The 21,432-nt window shown below is 50.6% G+C and overlaps 2 protein-coding genes across 8 annotated transcripts in view; both read left to right on the top strand.

Moving 5' to 3' along the window:
- Nucleotides 1-2,600, top strand: part of LRRC23 (leucine rich repeat containing 23) — a 32,608-nt gene extending 30,008 nt beyond the window's left edge. For all 4 annotated transcript variants that reach the window (XM_084616289.1, XM_084616286.1, XM_084616287.1 and 1 more), the window contains 3 exons: nucleotides 852-988; nucleotides 1,657-1,879; nucleotides 2,221-2,600. In XM_084616289.1, coding sequence (XP_084472415.1) covers nucleotides 852-988; nucleotides 1,657-1,879; nucleotides 2,221-2,259 — 399 coding nt within the window. In that variant the 3' untranslated portion in view covers nucleotides 2,260-2,600. The remainder of the gene's footprint in view (nucleotides 1-851; nucleotides 989-1,656; nucleotides 1,880-2,220) is intronic.
- Nucleotides 2,601-2,758: 158 nt separating this feature from the next.
- Nucleotides 2,759-13,965, top strand: ENO2 (enolase 2). 4 transcript variants are annotated; one of them, XM_084616251.1, is made up of 12 exons: nucleotides 2,759-2,918; nucleotides 7,630-7,731; nucleotides 9,081-9,176; nucleotides 9,446-9,504; nucleotides 10,329-10,398; nucleotides 10,955-11,088; nucleotides 11,281-11,503; nucleotides 12,225-12,422; nucleotides 12,494-12,695; nucleotides 12,919-13,027; nucleotides 13,227-13,285; nucleotides 13,684-13,965. In XM_084616251.1, exons 2-12 carry the CDS (start codon nucleotides 7,647-7,649, stop codon nucleotides 13,751-13,753), a joined length of 1,305 nt encoding a protein of 434 aa, XP_084472377.1. In that variant the 5' UTR covers nucleotides 2,759-2,918; nucleotides 7,630-7,646; the 3' UTR covers nucleotides 13,754-13,965. The 4 variants fall into 4 exon arrangements, with proteins under 4 accessions (XP_084472377.1, XP_084472379.1, XP_084472378.1 ...); XM_084616252.1 differs by lacking the exon at nucleotides 2,759-2,918 and adding an exon at nucleotides 6,393-6,437; XM_084616253.1 differs by lacking the exon at nucleotides 9,446-9,504 and having other exon boundaries at nucleotides 2,762-2,918.
- Nucleotides 13,966-21,432: the final 7,467 nt, after the last annotated feature.

Raw genomic sequence — 21,432 nt, forward strand, 5'->3', positions numbered from 1 at the left:
GTTACTCAGTAGGGGACATGATGCTGCTGGAGGTTAAGTCTTTCACAAAACATTTTTCTTGAGTCCTTGTAGGTGTCAAAGATCCCCTATCCCTTTGCCCAAGTCAGGGTGTTAACCCTCATACTCAAATCCCAATTCAGATTATTTTAGTCTCCATCATAGAATCATAGAAGATTAGGGTTGGAAGAGACCTCAGGAGGTCATCTAGTCCAACCCCCTGTTCAAAGTAGGACCAACCCCAACTAAATCATCCCAGCCAGGGCTTTGTCAAGCCGGGCCTTAAAAATGTCTAAGGATGGCGATTCCACCACCTCCTTAGGTAACCCATTCCGGTGCTTTACCACTATCCTAATATCCAACCTAGACCTCCCCCACTGCAACTTGAGACCATTTCTCCCTGTTCTGTCATCTGCCACCACTGAGAACAGCCAAGCTCCATCCTCTTCAGAACCCCCCTTAAGGTAGTTGAAGGCTGCTATCAAATCCCCACTCACTCTTCTCTTCTGCAGACTAAACAAGCCCAGTTCCCTCAGCCTCTCCTCACAAGTCATGTGCCCCAGCCCTGAGGGACTCATCATCCCTAAATTTTTTCCTGCACTTCCTATTGGAAACAGTATTCCACTGAACCTTCTATCCTAAGTTATTGCACAGCACTGTTGTTGGATTGTTAAACAGTTGTTGTGCCCCACCCCAGAGAAGGGTGCACTTTAGAGGAGTGCACTTGGGGTGATGAGTATGTGGAAAGTGAAACGGATTTTAATACTATAACATTATTCTGATTCCCTCCTCCCTTTCTCCAACTTTCTTTCCTTCCCTCACGCCAATCTCTCCTCTCCCTTCCTGATGCTCAGGCCCAAAACTTCATTACCCACCTTGAAGGCCTGGAGGAACTGGTACAGCTTACAACCCTGCACCTGCGTGACAACAAGCTTGAGACCCTGGATGGCTTCTCTCAGAGCATGAAATGCCTGCAGTACCTCAATCTGCGGTGGGTCCTCCCCTGATCAACTTTGGCCCTGGAGACCCCTCTGGAGTGCTGGGAACCCCCTGTGGGCAATGGGACTGCTCTCCCCAAAGCATGTCAAGTTAGCTGCTTTGGAGACACCAGTCTTCACCAGCAGGTGGGGCTGGGTTGGTCTTCCCAGCCCACTGGTCTCTAAGGGCCAGGCCCAAGCCACCTTGATGGGCCCCAGCGCTCTGATTCCTCAACCACTTTGGGATACCACTTTTTGCCTCTGTGTTCCTTCAGAGAGATTGGCCCCTCCACATCCATCTCAGATCTCCCCTGCTGCACCTTGTACCCTTTGCTAAAATCCTCTTTGGTCTCTTTGCCCTCCCTCCTGTTGGTGACTGCAAATACCCTTTTTACCTAGGTATTTGCAGTACACGGGAGGCGATGACACTGGCTGATCCACAGGGCTGTCCGTACACAGAGGAGGCACCTAAGGAAACCCAGAGAGGGGAAGGTCTTTCTTTTTGTCTCTCTCAGCTTGGGGAGCCCCAGGTGCTCAGGGCTTTTTGCTGATGATGTCTGTTCATGTCATGTTTTTTTCAGTGGGTCATGTCTGTTCAGTCACTTTATTGTTATTTTCACTGGGGGATCTCAATAAATAGAGTTATTCTCTCTCCCTGTTTTTCTCCCCCACCCCTCTGCAGCGGGAATGGGATTTTGAACGTTCAGGAGATGGCAAAGCTGCAGGTTCTGCCCATGCTGCGGGCACTGGTGCTGATGGACAATCCCTGTTCTGATGAAGGTGAATACCGGATGGAGGCTCTGGTGCTACTTCCCCGTCTTGAGCGTCTCGACAAGGATTTCTTTGAGGAAGATGAGCGGGCAGAGGCCGAGGAGACACGGCAGCGACGCCGGGATGAGGAACAGGTTAGAGCAGAGGAAGTGAGGGTAAGGAGGTGTGAAGAGCCTCAGAAGGGAGAAAGACTAGCAATTTTCAGTCTGAGTGTCTTTTCTTTAGATTAAGGGGGAAAAGAAAGCTTAAAGTAGAATCCCAGGAGAGAGTACAGTATGTGAAACACCCTCTGAAACATGCTGCCTCACATCGGCCATAAAAAATGGCCAGAGGCATGTGACCCTTTCGGTAATAAAAGGGTCAGCATTGAGAAACCAATCAGAACAATTATAGAGCCACCTACCCCACAAGAGAGGAAGAAAGAAACATCTGGAACCATCCTTGTTAACCTCTCACTTTTCTTCTTTTCCCTCAGGAAATGGAGGAATCTGCCCAAGGAGAAGTAACTGAGTGACCCTCCAGCTGCCCGTAGAGTCCCTCAGAACTCTGTGGGGGTCACAGCAGGAGTAGGTTGGCCAGGGAGCAGGACCAGTGTTCTACATCTCCATGTATTTGGCCCTTAGAGACCTTTCCTTTGCCCACATTCCATGTCTCTCCTGGGAGAGGTTGGTGTCAGCCACCCCCCCTATGCTGTCCAAAGGAATGCAGCTCTACTGGAGTCAGTGCAGCACAGGCTCTGCTCCTCACAGGCCCAAGGAGAAGGAGGGACGGTTAAGGTTTGTGCAGTTTGAATTGTGGAGCCTGAAGCTCCTGTAATATTTTCTGCTTTGAATAAAAAGAATTAATGAATCTGGAGTGAGCGAAGCTGTGAATTATCCTGGGCCCCTCTCCGCTCCGCTCCTCTCCTTCTGTGTCTCTGGCTCACTCTCTCCATCCCCTACGTGCTGTTTGCAAAGCTTCTTCTAAATCCTGACTCATTGCAGCTCTGGGTCACATGCTGCTGTCTCGGCCCTATCAGGGGCGTCTCCATCCTGCTGCTGCTGCCGCTGTTGGCTTAGAGGACACATCATCTCCCCTTGAGGTCCTGCTCCTGCATCTTTCCTCAGCTCCATCCTCCTCCTCCTCCTTCCAGCAGCACTTTCTCAGTCTCTTGCTCACACCTGCCTTAGAAAGGTAAGTGCCTCCCTCACATCCAACATCACCCTTGTGCATCTCTACACTCCCCATCCTGGGGGGCCCCCAGCACCCCCCAGCATTTGGGTCCTTGGAGAAAGGGACCAGGCAGAGAGGCAAATAAACTAGCTAAACTCCCCTCACTTCCTCCTCCTGCTCTCCCCTCCCCCTGCATTCTTCCTCCTCTGCGTCTCTCCTTTCCTTCTTATTTTAATGTCATGCAACCCCCCCTGTCCTGCCCTTATCTGTGCTACATCACAAAGCTGCAGGACAACACGGCTGTGCCTCTCCATGGGGTATTTATCTGGGGAGGGCTCAACCACCAGAGGTAGGTCCTGTTCCCAAGGGCACCCAAGGGAGATGCTGTGGCTTAGAGGCTTACTTGGGGGCAGCTGATTTCTGATGTCTCTGAAAGAGCTTGATGCTAGGAGGGGGACTAATCTGAGGTGTTGGTGAGCATCATTCATGGAGGAGGGACCAGCTTTGCTGAACTCTGGGATCAGGCTAGTTTCCTAGTCTAGCAGGGCGTTGGCAGCATCACAGAGCTGCCTCCCAGGGGGAGGGAGGAGAATTGCCTTGTTCGACATCATGTAATTCACAGCCCCACACCCCGCTGGGGGGCAATGATGGGAAGAGATGGCAGCCAAGCAAGTACTAACTGCAGCAGCCACAGCACTGCAGCAGTGTGAGCTTCCTAGGGGCAGTGCTGAGCCTGGGGGAATTGCAGCAGTGCCAGCTGCCTTACAGCAGTGCCCTAGCAGTGCTTTGTTGTGGAGGACTGCAGCAGGTTGAGGACTGGGGAGGATGGGGGGATGTAGTCAGTTTACCTTCTACAACACCATGCCCTGGCAGTGTGAACTTCCCTGAAGCAGTGCCAACCTGGGGGAACTACAGCAGTGCAAACCTCCTGCCAACTTTGCCCATTCCATCGGCCACCAGTTCCTATCCCAGCACTGTGTGATGGCTCCTTGTGGAAGCTATTCAGCCTGCCTCTCCCAAGGGCCGGTGCACCCTTCAGCCTGATGGCTGCCCCCTTCTTCTTCAGCTGCGTATGAGTTCCAGGCTGTGGCTCTGTTCCAATCTGTTATCCCAGCTTATCCGTCCCTGACCTCCTTTCAGGACAGCACTGCTGCAACCAGTGAGTTCCAGTGCGGCTCTTCCTCCATCTGGGGCCTTGGAGGTGGAGAACTGGACAGTGAGAGACAGAGAGAAGCAAGGAAGGAAGGGTACAGAGGAGAGAGGAAAGAGGAACAGAGAGAGTGATGAGGCCATGGGGATGCAGCATGGCTGAGGTCTAGTTCCTTTCCTGTCCTTGAGCCAGCTGCTCTGTGGCCTTTGGCAGGATTGTCTAGAAGAGGAAAATGGACAGTCTGGAATGAAGCTGGCAATGTTGCTGCTGAGGGGTTGGGAAATGCTTAGTCCAGTTCATGTGTCATCATCAGGGCTCCACTGTGGGGAAACTCACACTTGTGCGGTCTGTCTCTCCTTGCCCCCTCACTCCTTTATGCTGCCTGCTAGGCTACTGCCAAGGCACTGCCATGAGGGAAACCCACACACGCAGGGCACTACCATGGGGGAAGCGCCTGTGGGGTCTGACAGACTGCGTGAAAAATTCTGCTTGCAGAGCAGCTGCTAGGGCAGCTGATGGGGATGCCAGCCCAGACGGTGGCTGTGAAGGGAGTTGTAAGGGGGAGAACAGCCCTGCATGGCTCTAGAGACTCTCAGCTTCACTGGCTGAGATTTCCCAGCATTGGAGAAGTTTTCTGTAATAACATTGTGATTTCCAGACACCAGGAGAATGGGCTTGAAACCAGCTCCTGCCCCCAGTACGGGCTGCGCCTGGGCTCCCCTCTGCTCCTTCTACCACAAGCACTGCACACAGACCCTGGTGAGGTGTAAATCTCTGCCCACCCCTACCCCACTGTGCCTTATACTGGGCATTTGTCCCCTGCGCGAAGGCTTTGCAGTGCTCACCAACTAAGAATTGAGTTTTCCCTGGTCTCAGCTTCAGATTGGGTTTAATATCCCCACTCAGAACTGGTTACCCCTGGGGGATGGGGACTGAACCTATGTGAACAAGAGAGGAGAGGAGGGGTGATGAAGGAAAGAGGGAGGAGAGAGGAAGCAATAAGAAGGGGCAGAGAAGGGAAGCAATAGGAGCTGGGGGGATTCAAGGGGCTATGGCTTGTGGGGGGGTGGGGGGGAATGGTGCATTGAATTCCCCTATCCCCTGCAGTAGGGTACCACCCCCTAGAGTTATTGCTAGGCACCTTCTCTGGCAGCCAATAGATGGGTGGCAGTTGGGTGAGAAGACACATGGGCCTCAGATTGTTGGGAAGGGGAGCTGGGAAGGGGGAAGGGCTTCTCTGAACACCCAAAGAGCATGATACAGCAGGCGAGTGGCCTTTAAAGCTGCTCTGCTCTGGAACTTGGTTAGCTATGACTGAATCTTCAAACCACCTCATCTCCCAACCCTCGCAATACAAGAGACCTCCACCCTCCCCCTCCCACCACACTCATTAGCATGACTTATATATAGAACTAAAGATTTAAAAGCTGGGACCAGCCCCATACCCCTCTTCCCTCCCCCCCCGGGCTGCAAGACAAGAGCGTTCCCCTTAGTCCATTCCTGGGGCTCCTTAGCACCCACATTCCCTAATGCTGGGGGTCCAGGCCCTGAGACGGCTCCCTGGGCTCACAGACCCCTCCATGCTAGGGCCCTGATTCCTGTGTTCCTTTGCCTTGTCTCAGTCTCACCCTTTCCTCCCCCCCAAAGCAAAGGTGTGCAACCTGTGGACCTTGAGGCTTTGAAATGTGATCCTCAAGGGTGACCGTGGGATAGAACAGCGTATTGGAATTGTAATGGCAAAGGTGCTCCCTGAGCTGTGCCCTGCGATTTAAAACTGCAGTGTTTGGATCAGCCCCACCACTAGAAACCAGGATCCAGAAGGAAGAGAGAGCTGCCTCCCACTGCTTCACCTGCAGCCCCATTAACAATTCTACTCTGAGCTGGGAGCACACAGCAGCCGTTAGGCTTTCGCTGGCTGCTTGCCTTCTGCCTTGCAGTGGATGGAGAAGGGGAGTTCTGGTTGCTCCATTGCCTACCAGGCTGTGCGAGCCCTGGGGACAGCAGGACAGTGATAGGTGGCTCGCTCCCTCCCCCACGCCAGCCTAGGCAGCCCAGGAGTGGGGAAAAGGAGAAGCTGAGAACTACTGACCAATTACAGTGACTTGATTCTCTGTCCCAGTCTTGGTTAGAGCAGCCTGGGGGCGGGCTAGCTGGCTCCCAAGAGACTATATACCAGCTGGAGATAACTCCAGCCATGCCCCTCCCCCGCATCCTGGCATGCCTCCCCTGGTGCCAGGGCCTCTGTGGAGGGAGATGTAGGCAGGGGTGGAAGTAAGTCGAGTGATTTACCCGTATGCTGGAGCCAGCGCTAGACCCCGGAAGGGGGCGGGGCCTAGGGCGGAAGGGGCGGGGCCGAGGGGGTCAGAGCAAGCCCAAGCCCACCCTGTAAGGTAAGTGCCTCCCCTTCTCCTCCCCTCCCCCACAAGGGTAGCAGCAGCAGCAGCCTGGGGCTCTGGGGGCTATTTAAAGGGCCCGCAGCTCCTCTGCTTCTACCGCCCCAGTCCTTTAAATAGCCCCCCAAGCCTAGGAGTAGCGGCGGCGGGGCTCTGGTGGCTATTTAAAGGGCTGGGGTGGTAGAAGCAGAGGAGCCCTGGGCCCTTTAAATAGCCGCTGGAGCCCCACAGCCACTACCCCAGGGCTCCAGCAGCGGGGCTCTGGAGGCAAAATAAAGGGCCTGGGGCTCCAGCCAGTGCTGGGAGCCTTAGGCCCTTTAAATTGCCCTCTGGGGAAGCCGGACTGCCCCAGTATGGTGCACCGGCTCTTGCCAGTATGCCGTACTGGGGTGTACCGGCTTACTTTCGCCTCTGGATGTAGGCACCAGCTATGCCAACTCTACACCTGCTGGGGCAGGGCAGCTCCCTTGTGCTGCCTGAGCATGAAAGGAGCAGAACATGGCAGAGATTAGTTGTGGCCCCCTGACCATTTTGCAATGTGTTTAGACTTCAGGCTGAAAAGGTTGGACAGTCTTGCCCTAAACAACCCCCTCCCCTGAGGAATCACACCTTCGGGCATTTGCCAGCAGTTCACATGTCCTTCCCTTAGCCATGGCTTCCCGGAGCCAGGTGGGTTTAGCCCACCTGTCCCCAGAACCCAACCCCCTGTGGCCCCAGAAGCGTTTCTCTGGCTTGTCTCCAATGTTGCATCTACACTTGGAGCAGATTCCCAGCTCGGGTAGATACACACGTGCCAGCTCTGCTCGAGCTAATGTGCTAAAAATAGCAGTGTGGCCATGGTAGCATGAGCAGTTGCGAGTGATGGCCTGGACTAGCCAGACCAAGAACAAACCTGCAAACTTAGGTCGGCTAGTCTGTGCTGCTCTCCACTGTCCTTGCTACACCACTATTTTTAGTGCACAAGCCTGAGCATGTCTCTGTGAACTGGGAATCACACCTGGAGCTCCAGGGGAACTCAGACATAGCCTGAGTTCCCTCCTGCCTGTCACTGTCTTTCTGGGAATGAAGGGCCCAGAGCTGAGCTCTGAATCCCAGATAGGATGTGAGGCCTCTGCGATGGAGAAACCCAGAATTAAGCCTCTTTCCTTGCTTCTCCTCCCCCCACTGCCCATCTCCAACTCTTTTGCAGGAAAGACCAGGATCACCATGTCCGTTGAAAAGATCCATGCTCGGGAGATCCTGGATTCCCGTGGGAATCCCACCGTTGAGGTGGATTTGTACACAGAAAAAGGTATGTGTGACAAGGTGGGAGGAGACTGTGCATTTCTGCACTGTCCAGCACTGGGAGGCAGTGGAATTAGTTCAGTCCTGTGGCAGCCAGGTAGGAAATAGCAACCACAATCTGGATAAGCTTTGTTTCTTCAGCAGCCAGGCACCTTCTTGCAACACCCGGGACCTTGACCACTTAATTCCTGCTGATGAATTTACAACTAAGAGAAGTTGGGTCCCAAACTTGTAACCTTATCAAATGAGTGAATGCGTGGATGAGTTTGTGCTGATGAGTGTGTAGTGAGTGCACATGTGTGTCTGTCACTGCGCTCCCAGAGAGGAGAAGGCACCTCCCATAAATTCATGTCCTCTGAGAGATCTTCTGTTAGCTGAGGCAGGGGATGCCTGTGGTTTTGGAGCTGAAGGATCAGAATTTGTGGCTGGATCTCAAGGTAGGGGGGTGTGTGTGTGATTTCTCTAGAGAATGTGTGCATGCTCTGCAGCATGAATATTCATTAGCCTCCAGCAAGTTTACAGTCCAAACAGTGTTGAGCTAGTACGTGAGCACCAGAGTGAGATGCTCACTGGAAACGGAAATAAAACTGCTGATTTCTGTTTGTACGTGATGGGTTGTGCATCTGTGTGTACAGTAACAGCTACCTGTCTGTGAGTATGTTCATGCACGCATGTGTGCCTCCATGTCTGTACAATGTCACAGAGTTGTGTTTCTCTGTCTAGTAGGTATTTATAGAGTCTAGCTGTGTCTTCAGGCACGTGCATGGTCATGGGCCTTGCATGTTTATAGACTTATAATGTAGATTTATATGCATGCATGTGCAAGTACTCCTGTGTGTTCATATCTGTGCACATATCCATGTGTATGTATGTTAGTGTCAGGTTTCTGTCCGCTTCTAGAGCTGAATGTTTCATTCACTTCTTTATTCAATGAAATATCAAAAAAGGAGATATTACCCATCAACTACCCTTCAAACTCAGACTCCCCTAGAAGGGGTGGAGACTAAGGTGTTTGAGTATGAGACTGAGGAACAGGCCTCCTGGGTTCTAGCTCTAGTTCTGAGATGGAGTAGGATATAGTGGGTGTACCCCAGGGAGGAGCTGGGAGTCAGGACACCTGAGTTCTCTATGTGGCTCTGCAACTGTCTCACTGTGTGACCTTGGGAGAGTCCTTTCCCCTCCTTGTGACACAGCTTCCCCACCTATATTGTGGGGTAATGCCACTACCCAAACAGCCCATGGGCTGTAAGTTACATTGAGAAGGATAGGCAAACAAGAAGTGAGCAGGAGCTTAGAAGCTTCCCTTTTTCTTTCTTCTTTCCTCTTTTTTCACACCTGTGTTTTGCTTTCTCTCAGGCATGTTCCGTGCTGCAGTTCCCAGTGGCGCTTCCACTGGCATCTACGAAGCTCTGGAGCTGCGAGACAATGACAAGTTCCGATTCCTTGGAAAAGGTGGGGACAGTTCAGCTCCTGCTCACCCTCGCTGAACAGTCTCAGGCAACTGTGTAGCCCCAGTGCTCTGTACGTGCATGTGTGTCCTCTGAGGGCCTGATTCTGCACTCAGCACTCCCTGTTTTGTGCTGGTATAATTCCACTGACCTCACTGGAGTCACACGAATATAAAGTTGGTGTGACTGAGTGGAGAATTAGGCCTTGAATCTCTGTCTGTCTCTGTCTCTTTCTTTGTCTCACTCGCTGTCTCTGTCTCTTCCCTTCTCTAGGGGTCCTACAGGCCGTGGATCATATCAACAGCACTATCGCCCCAGCTCTCCTCGGCTCTGTAAGGATTTCCCTTTAATCTCCTTTCTGGGAGGTTTATTTTATTCTCTTGCTTTCTAATCTCTTTCTGCCTCTGTCTCTCTCTTCATTTCACCAACTGGGTTGGCACATTGCTGTTCCCTCTGACTCCAGGCACATACCCTCACAGGCCCTTGTGTGCGTGGGTGTGGGTGTGCAAGCGACAGGTCTCTGCTCCACTGGGTGGATGGGGTTTTATTCCATACGGCCCTCCCCCGTACCCCAGTTACCATCTGATCTGGCACCTCTCCAGCTGCCCCTCATTGTAAGACTCTCTCCCTCTTTCGCACATGCACCTCTTGGAGCACTGCTCATTCCTCATCCAAATCCTCCATTCCTATTCCCATTCGTCTCATCCTCCCCCGGCCAGCCTGGCATTCACAATGCTTTGGCCTGTGGATTTTGTTTGTGCAGAAGCTGGAATTTCCCATGATGTGTTCCATGGCCTCATCAGGTAGTGACAGTACCTTATGGCCGTAGGGCAGCCACTGTCTGGGTTTACTCAGGATCATCCCTTTTTTGAGGTAGCTGGCCTGGGAAATCTGTAAGGAGGCTCAATACACACTGCCAACTGGCCAGTTTTATGGGCTCAGGATCTCCCCGGATATCCCTTTTTTTTGTACCTTAGAGGTGGCAAATCTAATGGCCCAGCCACAGAGCCAGTTCGTCACAACCAGAGCAGAGGTGTGATTGTGATGTATACTGAATCTGTGTGCTACAGAAGTGCTATACAGTTACACACACAGCCCTCCCTGAGCTGAGCTTTTTTCCACACCTTCCCTTCTTAGCAGATGTGTCTTCTTGCAGGGCTTCTCTGTGGTGGATCAAGAGAAGATAGACAACCTCATGCAAGAGATGGACGGGACAGAAAATAAATGTAATTCCATTCTCCTTTGGCATGGGAAATAGAAATGTTGAGGAGCGTGGGGTGATACTCTAGGGCAGGACTGAGGGACACTGGCAGAGCTGTGTGGGGAGCCCAGCACTGGAATACCAGGGGGCTGCAGAGTCCCAGAGGACTGGGGGAGGTTTAGGTTGGATATTAGGAAAAACTTTTTCACTAGGAGGGTGGTGAAACACTGGAATGCGTTACCTAGGGAGGTGGTGGAATCTCCTTCCTTTGAGGTTTTTAAGGTCAGGCTTGACAAAGCCCTGGCTGGGATGATTTAGTTGGGGATTGGTCGTGCTTTGAGCAGGGGGTTGGACTAGATGACCTCCTGAGGTCCCTTCCAACCCTGATATTCTATGATTCTATGAGACTGGCAGGGCAGTGCGGGAAGCCGAGGGCTGGAATAGCAGGGGGCTGTAGGACAGGACTGAGGGGCATTGGCAGAGCTGGGTGGGGAGCCCAGCACTGGAATAGCAGGGGGCTGCATGACAGGCCTGAGGATGTTTGGAGAATTCATTCCTCCCTGATTTTGGAATGTCCACAGCTAAATTTGGAGCCAATGCCATCCTGGGGGTCTCTCTGGCTGTGTGCAAGGCAGGTGCTGCAGAGAAGGATGTGCCCCTATATCGACATATCGCTGACCTGGCTGGGAACGCTGACCTCATCCTGCCAGTGCCTGTAAGAACCTTCCATCCCTAGCTTCAAAGTCCACTTACAAACAGACTTAGAGAACTTGACTGAGGAGGCGGGAGGGGAGGCCAGGACTGTGGGAACATGGGGACTTCAAGCATCCACTCAGCAGAGGGCCCCTCTGGTACCGGGCTGGGATATTGCCAGTTTCACCCCCTGCTTCTTTCTGGACTTTTCCAGGCCTTCAATGTGATCAATGGAGGCTCCCACGCAGGGAACAAGCTGGCCATGCAGGAGTTCATGATCCTGCCTGTGGGGGCTGAAAGCTTCCGGGATGCAATGCGCATTGGAGCCGAGGTCTACCATAACCTCAAGAGCGTCATCAAGGAAAAGTATGGGAAGGATGCCACCAATGTGGGTGATGAGGGCGGCTTCGCCCCCAACATCCTGGAGAACAGTGAAGGTGAGAGACATCAAGAGAAGGGAGCAAAGCCCCCATGCTGAGGCTCAGGGCAGGCTCACAATCCCCCACCCCATCAATTCCTCAGGACACTTGATTCCTAGTTCCCCAGGTGCTGGGTCCCCGCCCTGTCCTTAGTGCAGCAGCTCCCCTGGCTCACAGATCCCTCAGCCTCGGAAGACAGCTCCTTTCCTTTGGCTTAGTCTCTCCCCATTTCCAGTCCCCCTAAACAACACCTTCCCTCTGGGCCTTACACCCCTCACACACTAGCAGACAATTCTCATGTCCTTCCCCCTCGGTCGTGGTGTTGCTCAGCTGGGCTTTGCTCTTTGAATCAGTTCCCAGAACTTCACCCCTCCAGTTCCCACAGCTTGTTACTCTTGTTCTGGGAGTAAGGAGCCCATAGCTGAGCTCAGCATGCCAGATGGGGTCTCCCCAGAGCCACACAGAGAGGGACTATCCCCTTTCTGCTCTGGAACATGAGACCTTGGGATATTCAGACCCAACTTACATACCCACCCTGTGTTCTGTCCCACTGCAAACTCCTGGATAGTCTGTTGTCCCCCTCTCCCCAGGCAGGGTCTTACAAGAGAGGGACCATTCCTTCCTGACCACTCTTAGTTGTCCTGCCCCTCAGGCAGTTGAATATCTGGGGTTTGGAAGGAGTTTTTCCAAAACAGACTAGCAGTGGCTGAATCTCATTCTGTCTCTCTCCCCATCCCAGCTCTGGAACTTCTCAAGGAAGCCATCGACAAAGCCGGCTACACTGAGAAGATTGTCATTGGCATGGACGTGGCAGCATCTGAGTTCTACCGCGATGGCAAATACGACTTGGACTTCAAATCCCCTGATGACCCCAGCCGCTACATCTCTGCCGATGAGCTGGGTGACCTCTACCAAAGCTTTGTTCGCGATTACCCAGGTGAGCTGCTGTGCTTTGTGGATTGGGAAGTGGGGCAGCTTTAACTCACCCATCTTCCCCTGTCTCTGCAGTGGTCTCCATTGAGGATCCCTTTGATCAGGATGACTGGGAGGCCTGGTCCAAGTTCACAGCCAATGTGGGGATTCAGATTGTGGGGGATGACCTGACAGTGACCAACCCCAAGCGCATCGAGCGAGCTGTTGAGGAAAAAGCCTGCAACTGCCTCCTGCTCAAAGTCAACCAGATTGGATCAGTTACTGAAGCCATTCAAGCGTGAGTCCAACCAGCCACCTGCTCCCAGCACCAATCTAACTACAGCACTTTCTACACCGATTAGTGAAATCGGTGCAGTTCTTGTGTTTAGACAAAACCTTGGTCCTCATCACCAGGGGTAAAAGCCCCCAGGACCGTTACTGGGAGTGGGGATGTCAGGGTCCCATCCCTAGCAGGTGGAGGCCCAAGAAGGATGATTCATTTACTTAATTTCTCTCTGCAGCTGTAAGTTGGCCCAGGAGAATGGCTGGGGAGTGATGGTGAGTCACCGATCTGGGGAGACTGAAGACACCTTCATTGCTGACCTGGTTGTGGGCCTGTGTACTGGGCAAGTACGTATCAGCTAAGCTAAAATCAGGTCCTGGAGAGCTTCAGGGAGGAAGAGGGGAGGTGAAGAGTGGCACTGAATTAACATAGAGCGTGAATCCCCCTCCTACCTCTCAGAGCACACTCAGGGTCCCATGCGGGACGGCTGGTGTATGTGGGGAGGGGGAGTGTCTCACACTGTTCTTTATGGTGAATATTTTACAGATAAAGACAGGAGCCCCCTGCAGGTCTGAGCGACTGGCCAAATACAACCAGCTCATGAGGTGAGTGGCCTGGGGCTGAGATTGCAAAGGCGGGAATGTCTCTCTGGCTCCACTAGGGGACAGACTCGCTGGGGAGGGAGGAACTGACAGTGCAGGGAGAGAGGGAGTCTCCAGGACTAAGGATGCCAGCATGGGCATGTCTCCCTGGTGCCAAGAAGGATTCCAGACCTGAGTGCAGTACCCTAGGTGCTGTCACCCCAGAGCTGACTTGTCTCTCCCTACTCCAAGACATGATGCCTCTGTCAGTGCAGTCACCGCACTTACAGTGGCCTGTTTTCCTGCTCTGCCCCATTCCAAGCTCCTGTATGACTCGCTGTGTTGTGCTTGCTCTCCATGCCCAGGACAGTCCCTTGTGTTGAGGCTCTGAGTTGCACTACTTCTCTTTCTTTCTCTGGCAGGATTGAGGAAGAGCTTGGGGATGAAGCTCGCTTCGCTGGACACAACTTTCGTAACCCAAGTGTCCTTTGAACACTGCCCATGGCGCACTGCAACTCCCCAGCCAATTCCTAATGCACAGACTCTGAAGCCACCTTTCCCGCACCATGCCCCCCCGCCTCTCTCGCCTTTTTCCACTCCACCAGCTGGTCTCCTCTCTCCTCAAATCCCTGAGTGCAGGTCTCCCTAGCTGGAATTAACCAAGGGAAAGATAAGAATGAGACTTTCCTTTTGTCTCCTGCTGATGGGTATTGTGAGCGTGTCTGATTATGCGCCGGAGGTATTTTCTCTCAGTGTGTGGGTCTGTTCCAGTTATTCTGTTTGGGTATTAGATTGCACGAGCATATTTGCTGGTGTTTTTGTTGTGTGTGTGGTGAGCAGATGTGTGGCTGAGTTTGTGTGGTGTCAGGTTGTGTGCATTTCCCTTTGTGTGCTATGCTGGTCAGTGTGAATCTGCATGTATAGTTGTGTTTGACTCTGTGTGTTGTCAGTGGCTGTTTGCTGGGTGGGTGGGTGGGTGGGTGTTTGTGTCTCTGCTGATCTCCAAATGTCCTTTTGCTCCAGGTGTGTCTGTGCTGAAGTGTGCTGGAATCTGTGTGGTTGACTTTGAGTTTTGTGTTGAGCTGTGTTTGTCTGCACTTACCATTAAGTTTCACTGCTGTGTGTCACTTGGTTTGTGTGTGCATGTTACGACTCTCTGGGTCATTTGTTCCATGAAGTGTTGTTGTGGTATGTGGGTGTGGAAAAGCACACACACACGCACACACACACATATATATATCCTTGGCTGCTTCCCTGGATCTCATTCTCGCTGTCTCCCTGTCTGTAGCTCTCTCTCTCCTTCACCCCCTGTTCCTATCCATCATATCTGCTTTGTCCTCTGGACAATCCACCCTCAGCTGAGAAAAAGAGACAAAACAGAACTCTAAACTCAATTAAAATCTATTTCACACCTGAGTCCCCTGGCTGAGCCTGAAATTTCTCTCTGTGTGTTACTTCCTGGGAGACAGGAACATACAGGGGACGCGATAACAGTCTTCAAGTATGTGAAAGGTTGTTCTAAAGAGGAGGGTGATAAACTGTTATTTTCCACTGGAGACAGGACAAGAAGCAATGAACTTAAATTGCAGCAAGGAAGATTTAGGTTAGACTTTAGGAAAAACTTCCTAACTGTAAGGGTAGTTAAACGCTGGAACAAATTACCTAGGGAGGTTGTATAATCTCTGTCATTAGAGGCTGTTAAGAACAGGTTAGACAAACACCTGTCAGGGATGGTCTAGATCAGTGTTTCCCAAAGTTGGGACGCCACTTGTTCAGAGAAAGCTCCTGGCGGGCCGGGCCGGTTTGTTTACCTGCCACATCCGCAGGTTCAGCGAATCGCGGCTCCCACTGGCTGCGGTTCATCGCTGCAGGCCGATCTGCGGACGTGGCAGGTAAACAAACCGGCCCGGCCTGCCAGGGGCTTTCTCTGAACAAGCGGCGTCCCAAGTTTGGAAACACTGGTCTAGATAATATTTGGTCCTACCTCAGTGCAGGGGACTGGACTAGATGGCCTATCAAGATCCCTTCCAGTCCTACATTTCTATGATTCTGTACTGCATGGGGTTCTAGAAAGTGGAGGAAAGAACAACAAAACGAGCAGCAAGCAAAGGTTAAGAAGGAAATGGTGAGGTGGGGAGAAGTGGCTCACCCCCCAACACACACATACACATACTACTCCTATCCAATAGACTTTCCTCATGGCACTGTCAGAGGAAGTTCACTGTAGGCAGTAGCTCACTGGCTATGCATGTGTTTATATACCCAGAATGCTCTCCTAGCCTCCAAATCCTAGAGAGGGAGTCTGAAGGATATCTGAGGTAAAAGTCAGTGCTGGGGTGTCATGTCCCACCTCATACCCTGTGCCATCCAAAATAACTCCCAGAAGGAGAAATTGTGCAAGGAATTTCAATCACTCTCCCCTGTAAGTTAACATGGGTGGAAGCCATGAGCAGGCCTCAAACTGGTTAGCCAGGTGACACCTATTGGTGATAGGTTGGAACTGCAGCTATTTGGGACAGATGAAAAGGCAACAACTGAAAACAGGAATCAAAAGCCTCTGTGGGGAGAGATGTTTCATCTGTGTCCTAGTTCAAAGGGGACAGTCTGCCCATCTTGAGGTGTCCGGCTGATAGCCATACCTTCTGTCCTACTGCACCTGAAGGTGCTGGTTATCATGATGTCTGTATGCTGCCTTGGCTATCTCTAGGGTTTGTTCCAACTCTTCTTGTGTTCCTCGGATTTGATTAATCAGGTCTGAGGCTGCAGGAACTGAGGTGGCTGCGGGCAGTGCAAGACAGAAGCAGGAGTGGAAACCATAATTAGCAAAAAACAGACTCATCTTGGTAGAGACCTGGTTTGCATTGTTGTATGCGAATTCCATGTGAGGAATCAATGAGGCCCAGTCATTTTGGTGGTAGTTTGTGAAGCATCGACATGTTCTACTAGCAGTTCAATCTTTCTGATTGGCCATCAGCTGGGGGATACACTGCTAATCTGCAGAATACCTCCTGCAAAAACCGAGATACAAACTAGGGCCCCCAGACTAAGGTGATGTGGTCCGGGAGGCGGAACACATGGGTGATGAGGAGGTGAACAGCGTCCTCAGTGGTGGGAAGATATAAGTAGGGAACAAAGTGCACCATCTTCATCAGTGAACCCTTTATTGTCAGTATGGCATCCCTCAGATTTTGGTAACTCGACAGTGAAGTCTGTCATAATATTGGACCAAGGACATAAGGGGGTCTTGGTGGGTATTAACGTCCCAAAGGGTTTGGTTCAGCCCAGGGCACTTTGTTACAGCCACAGATATCGTAAGACCTGGCATAGGCCTGAACATTGGATCACAGTTTTGGCAACCAGAACAATCAACATGCCATAGAGTGGTCTTTGCCTGGCTGAAGTGTCTGGCCCAGGAGACATCATGACAAATATGTAGGGGCTCCAAGTGGGGGTGTCCCTCAGGGACTAGGTACACCTATAAATGAGGAGGAGTCCATCCTTGTGTATGAAGTTGCCCTGAGGTTCAGCGCTGGAAGTTAGGAGTGTCTGGGCAAAGGGGTCATCTGGTTGGGAAGAATGTATGGTCACAAATATTTCAGATAGTAGTGATCCCCTGAGGAAGTAGTTTCCAGATGCAGGGAGGCTCTTCATTGGGTACCTTAGGATCAGTGGCATATTCCCCTTTGTGGAACAGAACATCTGCCTTCCTGTTACAGGATCCAGGGAGGTAGGTGATAGTAAAATCAAACCTTGAAAAGAAGACAGCCCAGCTTAGCTGTGTTTGGGTTAGGGCTTTAGCAGAGCACAGGTATTCTAAATTATTGTGGTCAGTGAATACCCGAACAGGGTGTCTGGCTCTTTCTAGTTAATGCCTCCAGGTCTCAAAAGCCACTTTGATGGCAAGTAGCTCTTTGTTTGAAATGTCATAATTGTGCTTAGCAAGACAGAGATTGTGGGAATAATACTCACAAGGATGAAATTCTTGGTTGAGGCCCTGTGTTTGGGACAGCCTCCCCTCCAGGTGATGGTGTCGGTTTTCAGAATGAATGGCTGATTTGGGTCAGGACATGTGACGATGGGCATAGAGGTGAATGTCATCTTCAGATATCTGAAGGCTTCTTGGGCTTCTGGTGTCCAAGCAAACTTGGTAGTTTTCATAGCAGAGAAGTTACAGGGGTCAGGATTTGGGAGTAGTCACATATAAAGCTTCTATATAAATTTGCAAACCCAATGAAGCATTGAATTTCTTGAAAGCTTTGCAGCATTGCCCAATCACAAACTGTTTCCACCTTCCAGGGACCCATGCAGACTCCTTCGGTGGCCAGAATGCAGCCTAAGAATTCCATGGTGGGCTGATCAAAGATGCATTTCTCCAGTCAAACGTATAGTCCATGTTGGCGGAGTCTTTCTAGGACGTTGTGCACAGGCATGGGTCGGTCTTTGGAGTAAATTAGAATGTCATCTAAGTAGGTGATCCCATGGTGGTACAGCATACCCCGTAAGACATCTTTAATTAGATGCTGAAAGGTCGTGGGCACATTAGTAAGTCCTACAGGAATCACTAGATATTCAAAGTGGCCATATTGAGTTCAAAACTCAGTTTTCCATTCATCGGATTTTGATTAGGTTGTATGCCACTCTGAGGCCTAATTTAGTGAATATCTGGGCTATTCTTACCTGATCCAAGAGGTTTGGGATTAGCAGTACTGGGTATCAATTCTGCACAGTGATTTTATTTAGGGCATGGTAATGCACACATATCAGTAGTTTCTTGACTGATGGGGCCAGAGGAGAGCAGTGATCCTTGAACTGTCTCTACTAAATCAGGGATAGCCTTAGGTTGTATGGATAGACAAAGTATTTGAGCCTCAGTAGAGTCCATGAAGTTATTTCCTGCCCCAGAGTCAATCAGGGCTTTCTTGGAGATGGGGGGAAGTACCTGTCCAGAATCCCAAATTTGGAATTGCAGCTGGAGTTCTAGGTGCAGGGACATTTTCAAAGTGTCAGGCCAGGCACGCAGAATGGTTGCTGGAGGGGGGCTGCATGGGGTTTTCCTGGTGTTGTCCAGGCTCAACCTGCCTTATCAAGGTTGGGCAGTCATTTCTCAGAGCCACATGGTGCAGGGGCTTGCCAGGACAGACACCACGCGGCTGGTGCCCCTGTGGTAAAAACACAAGTTCTCTCACCATCAGTTTTCTCATTCAGAAAAGTCCAGTGGGGTCCATGCCAAGTCCACCTGCACGGGCTTAGATGTGGGGGCCTTTGCAGAGATTGCGGGTGATGCCTGGACACAGAGTGAAATCCCTTTTCTCTCAAGTTGCCTTTCACTACGTCAGGTGGCGATTTAGATGCAGAGCTCAATAAACATGCCTAGATCTGTGGGAGATTCCATAGAGGCAAGTTCATCTTTTATTTCCTTACCAAGACCAAGATGGAATCAGTGTAGCTGGCTCAGCTCCTTCCAAACTGTATCTGCTGCCAGGCATCGGAAGTGGGCCACATATGTTGCAGCTGGCCCCAAGATCTAGTGAAGTTTCTATAGGGCCATCTTCATGGTATGAGCCCAGTGAGGATCATGGAAAATTGAAAGGAAGATGTCCCAGCTGGCCAGTATGGCATGATCCTGCTCTAGCAGAGGGGATAGCCAGTCCAGGGCTTTGCCTATTAAAGCTGACAAGCAGTCCCACCTTTGCCTGGTCCATCTGGTAGGTGTTGGGCTGTAGCAGGAAACAGAGCCTGTACTGGTTTGCAAAACCTCCAAATTTGCTTCAGGTCCTGTCACAGGGCTTGGGTAAAGTTATTGTGGTTTTGGGTCCAGAAGGTGGCATGGGTTGTGCGGTCAGGGAAGCTGTACCCACTTGCAGTGATCTGTTCCTAGTTTTCTGCCCAAAGCTGGTCCATTGTGGCCTGTAAGATTTAGTTTTCCACCTGCAGGTGGGCAATCTGCTCCTAGTGTCTCAGTGCACCTTGGGGCACCTACAATACTGAGTCGGTTCAAAAACCCTTTTGGGGTAGGATGAACCTAGGAGACAACAGAAGCGGTCTGAGCAAACTGTGAGGCCTTATGGCCAAGGGGCAGACCGGAGCAGTGGTCATGTGCACACAGGTGGTCAGGTAGACAGATCAATTGGTATTAGAGGCAGTCCAAGGCAGTGGTTGGAGTTCTTAAGGGGGGCAGGGTCAGTGAGATAGGGAGGTGAAGTGGGTAAGCCTGCAAGGCAAGGTCAGGAGAAGCAACAAGATCTAGACCAGGGATTCCCAAACTTTTTGCTGGCATGATTCCATTTTAATTAACTGTTTCCTCCCGGGACCCGAGATAGCATGGAGGATGCTATTTCAAAAAGCAAAATGGTATCCTCTGTAGAGCATGACCTTTCACACACTGTACATGTGAAGTCATAATGCATGGAGGATGCCATGTTGCTCTACAAAATGTCATCCTCCACACAATGTCATCCTCTCACAAACCTTGGGAGGCAGGCCAGTCCTCGCTTACAGACAGCCCCCCAACCTGAAGCAAATACTCACCAGCAACCACACTCCACACCACAGAAACACTAACCCAGGAACCAATCCCTGTAGCAAACTTCATTGCCTACTCTGTCCCCATATCTACTCTAGCAACACCATCAGAGGACCCAACCACATCAGAGGACCCAACCACATCAGCCACACTATCAGAGACCCATTCACCTGCACGTCTACTAATGTTATATGTGTCATCATGTGCCAGGAATGCCCCTCTGGCATGTACATTGGCCAAACCGGACAGTCCCTACGTAAAAGAATAAATGGAAATCGGACATCAGGAATGGTAACATACAAAAGCCAGTAGGAGAACACTTCAATCTTCCTGAACCGTCTATAACAGATTTAAACTTAGCTATACTTGAACAAAAAAACTTCAGAAACAGACTTCAAAGAGAAACAGCATAAGAACATAAGAATGGCCATACTGGGTCAGACCAAAGGTCCATCCAGCCCAGTATCCTGTCTACCGACAGTGGCCAATGCAGGTGCCCCAGAGGGAGTGAACCTAACAGGTAATGATCAAGTGATCTCTCTCCTGCCATCCATCTCCACCCTCTGACAAACAGAGGCTAGGTACACCATTCCTTACCCATCCTGGCTAATAGCCATTAATGGATTTAACCTCCATGAATTTATCCAGTTCTCTTTTAAACCCTGTTATAGTCCTAGCCTTCACAACCTCCTCAGGCAAGGAGTTCCACAGGTTGACTGTGCACTGAGTGAAGAAGAACTTCCTTTTATTTGTTTTAAACCTGCTACCTATTAATTTCATTTGGTGGCCCCTAGTTCTTATATTATGGGAACAAGTCAATAACTTTTCCTTATTCACTTTCTCCACACCACTCATGATTTTATATACCTCTATCATATCCCCCCTTAGTCTCCTCTTTTCCAAGCTGAAAAGTCCTAGCCTCTTTAATCTCTCCTCACCTGTTCCAAACCCCTAATAATTCTAGTTGCCCTTCTCTGAACCTTTTCTAATGCCAGTATATCTTTTTTGAGATGAGGAGACCACATCTGTATGCAGTATTCAAGATGTGGGAGTACCATGGATTTATATAAGGGCAATAAGATATTCTCCGTCTTATTCTCTATCCCTTTTTAAATGATTCCTAACATCCTGTTTGCTTTTTTGACTGCTGCTGCACACTGTGTGGACATCTTCTGAGAACTATCCACAATGACTTCAAGATCTTTTTCCTGCTTAGTTGTAGCTAAATTAGCCCCCATCATATTGTACGTATAGTTGGGGTTATTTTTTCCAATGTGCATTACTTTACATTTATCCACATTAAATTTCATTTGCCATTTTGTTGCCCAATCACTTAGTTTTGTGAGATCTTTTTGAAGTTCTTCACAGTCTGCTTTGGTCTTAACTATCTTGAGCAGTTTGCAAACTTTGCCACCTCATGGTTTACCCCTTTCTCCAGATCATTTATGAATAAATTGAATAGGATTGGTCCTAGGACTGACCCTTGCGGAACACCACTAGTTACCCCCTCCATTCTGAAAATTTACCATTTAATCCTACCCTTTGTTCCCTGTCTTTTAACCAGTTCTCAATCTATGAAAGGATCTTCTCTATTATCCCATGACAACTTAATTTACGTAAGAGCCTTTGGTGAGGGACCTTGTCAAAG

The sequence above is a fragment of the Lepidochelys olivacea genome (genome assembly GCF_965140295.1).
Source record: "Lepidochelys olivacea isolate rLepOli2 genome assembly, chromosome: 1".
Taxonomy (NCBI): domain Eukaryota; kingdom Metazoa; phylum Chordata; order Testudines; family Cheloniidae; genus Lepidochelys; species Lepidochelys olivacea.